General features: G+C 44.4%; 1 protein-coding gene across 2 annotated transcripts; it reads right to left on the minus strand.

Moving 5' to 3' along the window:
- Nucleotides 1–222: 222 nt before the first annotated feature.
- On the minus strand, nucleotides 223–7,382 carry ORC6 (origin recognition complex subunit 6). 2 transcript variants are annotated; one of them, XM_032998051.2, is made up of 7 exons: nucleotides 7,265–7,382; nucleotides 6,800–6,830; nucleotides 5,716–5,879; nucleotides 4,512–4,601; nucleotides 3,307–3,419; nucleotides 1,944–2,018; nucleotides 223–1,269 (listed from the first exon to the last, which is right to left on the minus strand). In XM_032998051.2, exons 1-7 carry the CDS (start codon nucleotides 7,327–7,329, stop codon nucleotides 1,100–1,102), a joined length of 708 nt encoding a protein of 235 aa, XP_032853942.2. In that variant the 5' UTR covers nucleotides 7,330–7,382; the 3' UTR covers nucleotides 223–1,099. The 2 variants fall into 2 exon arrangements, with proteins under 2 accessions (XP_032853942.2, XP_032853937.2); XM_032998046.2 differs by having other exon boundaries at nucleotides 6,701–6,830; nucleotides 7,265–7,381.
- Nucleotides 7,383–7,515: the final 133 nt, after the last annotated feature.

Genomic DNA, 7,515 nt, shown 5'->3' on the forward strand with positions numbered 1-7,515 from the left:
AGCTAAATGATACCAACTATTGCACAGCAGCGAGGCGTTTGATGAGCCATTAAAATACTGTTGAGAAGACGCTTAGATGGGATCAGTGTTTCAAATTTAAATGCTCAGATGTCAGATATCATGCTTCATATGAACACGGGGTTTTCTGAGATGTTTTGAAATGAGGATTTATGAACATTAACTTCTCTTTACACACCCCAGACAGAAAACATGCAAGAGAAATGGGCAGAAGATTTGGATTGGCTTTATTATAGTTACACCAGCCTTGTACAACTAGAAGTTGTGATCTTCCTTCAAAATGTAGTTAACACAAATTGTAGTTTGAGTAGCTGGGACAGAAGTGTAGGACAGCAGAAGTTGCTTCTAAGAACTACAGGACAGGACACTCTCGCCTCTTTGCTGTTTATGACTCGGAGATGCAAAAAATTTGTGTTACCCAGGTAAGATCCTTGTCCCCTGCATATCTTCCTCCTTAAAGAACAGACATCTCCTGTATGGCTTTTATTTTGCACTCTAAGGATTTCATATATGACAAGTGCCAAGAACCTCATGTCATAATACAAAGCTTTTCCTTCCACTGTCTTTATTGTTTGTTGGAATATTTGGGACCCCTTACAAGCACAAGAGATTTCAGTCCCATACAGGTTATAAAAATAAGTCAAACTCAGTGACTAAACATTTCTTCAACAGTAAAAAAAAATATTAAAAATGATCAGTCTTAATTCTGCTGCTGGTTTTGCAGTTTAACAAGGCACTGGTAGTCCCCTCCCTCTTTTTTTTCCACTGACTACTTCCAGCCAGAGGCACATGGGCATGTAATCCATAAGTTATTTACACTTAACACAGCATTAGAATGTTACCTGCTTCTTGCATCAAGAGAAATTAAGCTATTCTACCACCTAATGCCATAGCTGCTCAGGTACCAGCTGGGCAAGTAGTCAGACAGGCTTCTTGTGAAATCACCTCAATTCTGGTGTCATTTACTAAAAATAACCTTCTTAAATACTTAAGAACCAGCTCACAAATAAAACTAGCTGGCTATCAGGCAGCCATCACTCATATGCTACTGGAACTTGTGGGGGCAGAGGGAAAGTTAAAATTATGAGCAAGTAGCAGTGATATTACTAGACGGCACTACAGAGGCAGTACTCCTACTTGTCTCTTGTGCCTTAGCAGCATTTTCCAGGATTTTCTTTTTCCATTCTTCATAGTCTTGCTTTGTTTCAGTCTTTGGCCGTTTACATGGCCTCTCCTCATCATCTTCTGATCCTATGAGAGAAGGAGAAAATCTATGACAGCCCATCATGGGCAGTATGTTGCTGGCAATAGCCATGGCAGTGAGCAAAAGTACAGACACAAGCCCAGGGTCTGTCATTGTATTGGCTAATCCTGGGGTCTGCTGCTCCCCTCACCTGCAGGAACAGTCACCTCTTCACATTTGTGTCAGAACGGAAGAGTTGGCCGTAATTCCACCAGAACAACTCCGTATAAACACCACTGTCCTTCTGATAGGTTCTCTTTGTATTTTCATTAGCCAGTGGTTTGCAGAATGGAGTAAGCTGCTGTGTGAGCTGAATATTATGGCATTTTACACAATTAAAATACAGTACATGAGGAAATGGAATGAAGCTGTGTCAGGGGAAGTTCAGATTGGACATTAGGGAAAAGTTCTTCACTGAGAGGGTGATTGGTCACTGGAACAGGATCCCCAGGGAAGTAGTCACAGTGCCAAGCCTGAGTTCAAGAAGTGTCTGGATGATGCTCTTAGTCATATGGTTTAGTTTTAGGTAGTCCTACAAGAAGCAGGGAATTGGACTTGATTCGTATGGGTCCCTTCCAACTTGAGATATTCAATGATTCTATGATAAAATATCATTAAGCAGCAATAAAGCTGAGGACTGCTCTGGTGAGCTGATTTTAGTTCATAGCTAAACACAACTTACCATCTGCCTTCTCACAGTGTTCTGCAGTGATGTTCAAGCTTTCAGGTGTCTTTGCAGCCAGTGGAACATCATCATCTAAAATAAGTAAGTTGTTTTACTTCTGAGCAGTGTTTGGGGCCCCAAGGGTGTTGTTCTACATGCAATCCTTTGGTAGCAGTGCCACCTTCCAAAAGTATTGTCTCCCACTCAGAGCTGTCCCCTGGTCCAGACTGATGCCCAAGCTGTGTGTGCAGAGGTGCCATCGCACCCCAAGGGTTGCATGGACTGGTTGGCTACTTTAACTAGCACTGCTGCTGCATTTGTAACCACAATGATTCACCATGTCCATAACCCAAAAACACACTGCTACCCTCCTTGATTACTCAGGCAGGATTATCAGTTATTTCTTCCCTTTCTACCCCATTTCCACACTTTGTATTATAGGTGCCCACAACATGCAGGGGCCTATCCATGTATACAGATGCACACACTTCCCTGAACCGATACAGAAACTCCCAGCTGCCTTTAGCTGCTTTAGTGGTGGGGTAAGGTTTTGGGTTTTTTAGAGGGCACTGCACTATGGGAAGATCCATGCCGAGGGCATAGTACAGCAGCTTTTTGTTAGGACTGAGGCAGCACATTCCAGAAAACTTCATGATATGAAGTGTGACGACAGGGTGAAGCAAGATTACTGTCAGTGGGAGAGTAAGAATGAAAGCCTGGAAAAGGAAAAACGAGGTAAGTAGGAAGGAGCAGGGACATAAGAACAGGATGTGTTGTATTTCAATCTTTGTCCTCCATGAAAAGGAGTGCAGAGTGCTGCAGGTCCAACAATGGGTGAGAAAGATTCCTCATGTCTGCCCACTGTATATGGAGGGGGATATGTCAGGTAATGGCTGACTTGCTACCAGAAGAGCTTAGGCTTGTTAATCCTGCAGCGGGGGAAAGGAAAACACGGAAGTGAGTCAGTCAAAGCAACAGAGGTAGCAAAATGTTTATGTTAATTTGTGTATCATGTTGCCATGATAACAGGATGCAGAAAGCAAGCAAGCAGGGGGAATCCAAGACCGGTCAAGTAGTATGGGAGAAGCAGGGAATAAATTGAAGCAGTGGTAGATGGATGGAGCAGTGAGCATTTGAGAAGAACAGAAAATATTTGGTTTTGGTCTTGTCACATGCTAAGCTGTTGTGACTTCCCCAGAAGTAGTTCCTGCGACTGGGAACTAGGCTGCAGGAAACATGTTGGAATAGGTGGGCAGGTTTGGCTGAAAGGGAACAGCTCAAAGTGATCAGAATGAAATCACTTGTTAGTGGAAAAGGACAGGGCACTGTGAGGTCAGGCGATGGGTATGCTGTCTTACAGGATCAAAGCCAAACAACTTACTGCTGACTTGCTGGCTCATCTTCTCCAGCTGATTGCACAGCCGGTCAAATATTGCTTTTTTCACCCCAGATGTAGCCAACATTTTAGTTTTGTCCACTTTTAGCTTCAAACACCTACAAAAGAAAGTGAAGTTACCTTTGTACAAAGCAACATTCCAGCAGCTATCACTCAGGTGAGGTAACATTTACTATACCAACACTGCTGTGAGAATGAGGAAGGTAGGCTTGAGGTTTTTGTCCTATTTAATCCTTGTCTCAATCAGAAACAAACTTGCTTAAAAAACAGACCAGTACACTACTCAGTCAATACAGCTCAGAAATTAATCCAGTGTTAGTTTAAGTTACATGAGGAAATTGTATTAGGTACTTTTCAGATTTTGAGGGAACCAGGACAAAATCCTGCTACTGCAAAAAGCTGAATGAGACCCCTGTGTCAAGAGAACATTTGTCAGGAGCTGTGCAACTACACAGCACCTGAATTGCTTCATAAGATTGTTTCAGAGCATAATACTGAGAAGGAAAATATTTGTATGCAAGCAAATTCTTACAGAGGGTTGGCTGAGCCAGGTGCTCCTGACACCTACCTTCCAAGCTGATGCAGGCCTAGAGCTACTGTACTCATCTCCCAAGGGTTTTTCCTTCAGAATGGCTGCTTCTTGGTGCTCAGAAGTAAGCTAGCAGCCATTCTTGCACCTTGAGCAGTATCTCAGCAAAAGCCACTTTTTGCTTTGTGTTCAGCTCAAATCTATCCTGACAAGGGAAGAAAAATTCCCACTAAATCTGAAAATGTTACTAAGGAATTCTGGTGTTCTGGTTAGGCTGAGAGGAAGGAGAGTGAAAAGCAAAACACTAACACAAGCTCTTCAGCCACTACCATGGACATGTCCTAATGGAGTTACCCACAGCATCCCCTTACACACCAGGGAAGACAGATTTAATTTATTTTAGGATAAGTAACTCAAGATCCTTTTCTGTATACTTGATACAATACTTCTGCTTTCTCCTGAAGGCAAATGCGGTACAGGTTGGAGACCACACTGTAAGAAAAGGCCTAGTTTGCCACAGCTGTCTCCATTTCCAGGAGTAGGGCAGCAGGATGCGCTAAGCAAGGCCCTTCAGACATGCTGGATGAGTCAGGTGCACTGTGTCTGTCTGGTGTCTCACTTGGCATTTAAGCCCATAAAAGATCCCTCACGCTGTACTCACTTGCATGCAGTGAATAGTGCAGCTGTTATAAAAAGTGGTTTTGAGAAATCAAGGTCCATTTGCTGTGCTTCAGAGAGGCTGGATTCATACCTAAAGAACAATACAGAAATAATTGCATAGTGCATTTGCCTCAAAATAAGTTATTGAAATGAATTTGTCACATGGCACTTGGCGGTTGAACAGGTCTCCTGTTGGAGTACTTGCTCCTTTGCAACCCAGTCAAGCAGAAACAGCTGCTACTGGTTGAGAAGAGCAAAAGACTAGGAAAAAAGGGAATTAGGATCACCTCCTCTTTTCGAATTAAAGGTATTTTAAATCAGGGATCAGGATCAAGGCATGTCAGTAAAATCTATTTCTTGTGCTCCCTATCCACGCAGAAATTTTATCTCTACCTTACATCTAAAAGTTACAATGAGATGCTTTGTATAAATCCATTTTATAATAGAGGGTAGAACTATAGTTTCTTTGATTCCTCTAATATGTCTATTACACAGATGAAGACTTAAATATAGAAAGTGACATGATGGATGTGCAGCACTAAAAAATTTATTTTTTTATTGTCTACCTGTCCCCAAGCCATTTTTTTGTATTAAGCATCAACAAGCATACACAGCCTTTGTTCACTGACATGCAACTCAGAATATTCTAAATCCCTAACAGCATTTAAACGTGTGCTATGAGGGTGACAGCGCTCCAGAACAGAACTCTTCAGTGATTGCTCTTGTTAAAGTAGATGTTACAGAGTGCAAAATTTTAGTTAAATCCACTGAATCTCCATTAAAGTGTTCTACCTATTGCTTTTACAGATAGAATACTGAGTGTTGTAAGAGATCTGCTTCTCCAGAAGGAAGGATTTGTTTCTACTGAGTATTACATCTGAACTGTGACATGATCAGCAGTTAAACGGAAGACAGTGTGATGCTATGGGTAAATACAGGGACTAAGAGACCTATATTTTTTATACTAATCCCAGTTGAAGAACTGGGACTCAGACAATGACTTACAGAGAGTCATAGATTAAGTCTTTCTAACATGTATTCTAAAAAGTGGCCTAGATAAACGGCTACTGTCAGTGCTAAGAACTCACCTCACCACTCTAGTCAGTGGGAGATACATGGCCCTTCAAACCATCAAGCTCTTTACACATCTAATGAACATAGATTCGTACTGGTGGTTACCAGTGTGCTCACAAAAGCTTCCTCACCTCTGTAATATTTTTGAAGCGGTGCTCACTGCCTCTGTGCAGCAGAATTGCACAGCCAAGTCTCGCATTCCCAGTCTGGGGTTCACCTCTAGCAAACATTCCAAAGACTTCATGGAGCTCTGGTAGGTCGTTTTGTTCAAACCAGAGAGTTTAACAAAATAGCTCTTTCAAGAAGACAAAGACAAACCCCAAGAATTAGCAAGATACCTTCTTGACATCTTATTCGGGCAATGAAAATAGATTAGAAAGAAACTACACAACACCACAAAATAAAGTTCAATTGCTATATTAAACAAATTCGTATAATGCATGATGTAAGTTTTGGGTGCACACAGAAAGTTTAACCATCTAGGAATGCCACAGCTTTTAATGCAGTGTTATTTTTAGACCATTTCTCTGGAAGTGAGGTTTGTCTCTTCCATATAATATGACATTGCCTTGTCACCACAAGGTGGTTAAAAACAAAGGTAACCAACATCTGGGCAACTGGAAGAGCTGAGCAATACTTTCATGCTACTCATCAGGACAGGTCCAATTAAATTATCCTCTTTCTGTGAATGGACAATCATGCACATGTTGTACCAGACATTATTTTGGCAGCTCAGTGCTATTTACCCAGCAGGTCTGCAGATGGAGCTTTACAGGTACCACTATGGAGGATTCCTTGGAGCCACTGCTTCCCTCCCACACTAAAAGGGACACACATTTAACATCCTTGGTGGTAGTTCATTTGTTACTAGAGGAGCTGAAACTATAACAAAACAAGCTCAACTTGTGAAGTGACTATGACACTGATCTCAATTTGCTCTGTTTCAGACCCCTGAGTACTGAAAGCTCTAATTCTGTGTTTAGCAGCACACTGGGTCTGGGATGAAGTCAGTTATGGCTATCCCCTTCCTCCTCCCAACATATGCTATACAGAACAATGACTTTAGTGGACTTATGGAGAATGCACCAGCCAGCCATGTCATATAATGCATCTTACTCTGTCAACTGGTTGTTTCAGGAAACTAGCTGCTAGGTCCAGGCACATCACAGCACTACTTGTTGCTGTCATTTGAGCCATTAATCCCGTGCATTTCACCTGGGCCAGCCGCAGAAACTCTTCGGCTTTTCTGTAAAACACCCAGCACAAAAAGCCCTCGTTAACAAAACCACCGTTACAAGACAGTAAGAACAGCAGGACAGGGACCGATCTAGCCCAACACCCCGGCTGCAGCACAGGCTTTGGCAAAGGAGTGCCGAACAGGACGGCAAACACAGTATAATACTGCCCTTTCTCTAATAATAACATGTAATACTGATAATAAGCCCGCGCGTTCCGCGGGCTCCCCTGCAGCGCCAGGGGAGGGCAGCGACTCCCGGCAGCTACACCGCCCGCCCACGCTGACGGCCGCCCGGGGGGCCCTTCCCCTTCCCCTTCCCCTTCCCCTTCCCCTTCCCCTTCCCCTTCCCCTTCCCCTTCCCCTTCCCCTTCCCCTTCCCCTTCCCCTTCCCCTTCCCCTTGCCCTTGCCCTTCCCCTTCCCCGGGAAGCTGCCCCGGCGGTACCTGACGGCGCAGGGGTGGCTGATGCCCAGCCGGGCGGCCAGGCCGCGCACCGCGCCGCGCTCCATCCCGCCCAACCTGCCCGCGGCGCGCGGCCTCCCGACGCGCACCCGGATTCGGCAGCGGATTGGCCGGCTCCTCCGCCTCTCACAGTCCTCTACGCCAATCGGCCGGGAGAGGGCCCCTTCCTCGCAGCGGGCCAATGGGGAGGCCGCGGCGCGCCGGCGGGGGCGGGGCGGCGCGGGCGGCGCAGT

This window comes from Tyto alba, unplaced genomic scaffold, assembly GCF_018691265.1.
Source record: "Tyto alba isolate M040663 unplaced genomic scaffold, T.alba_DEE_v4.0 Super-Scaffold_26, whole genome shotgun sequence".
Classification (NCBI taxonomy): domain Eukaryota; kingdom Metazoa; phylum Chordata; class Aves; order Strigiformes; family Tytonidae; genus Tyto; species Tyto alba.

What these genes read in the sequence shown, in the direction of transcription:
- ORC6 (XM_032998046.2), bottom strand. Translation starts at nt 7,329, where the DNA reads ATGGAGCGCGGCGCGGTGCGCGGCCTGGCCGCCCGGCTGGGCATCAGC. An exon ending in AGCCACCCCTGCGCCGTCAG is followed by an intron (nt 6,831 to 7,264) that starts GTACCGCCGGGG and finishes GGTGTTTTACAG; the next exon opens with AAAAGCCGAAGAGTTTCTGC. An exon ending in TGAAACAACCAGTTGACAGA is followed by an intron (nt 5,880 to 6,700) that starts GTAAGATGCATT and finishes TCTTCTTGAAAG; the next exon opens with AGCTATTTTGTTAAACTCTC.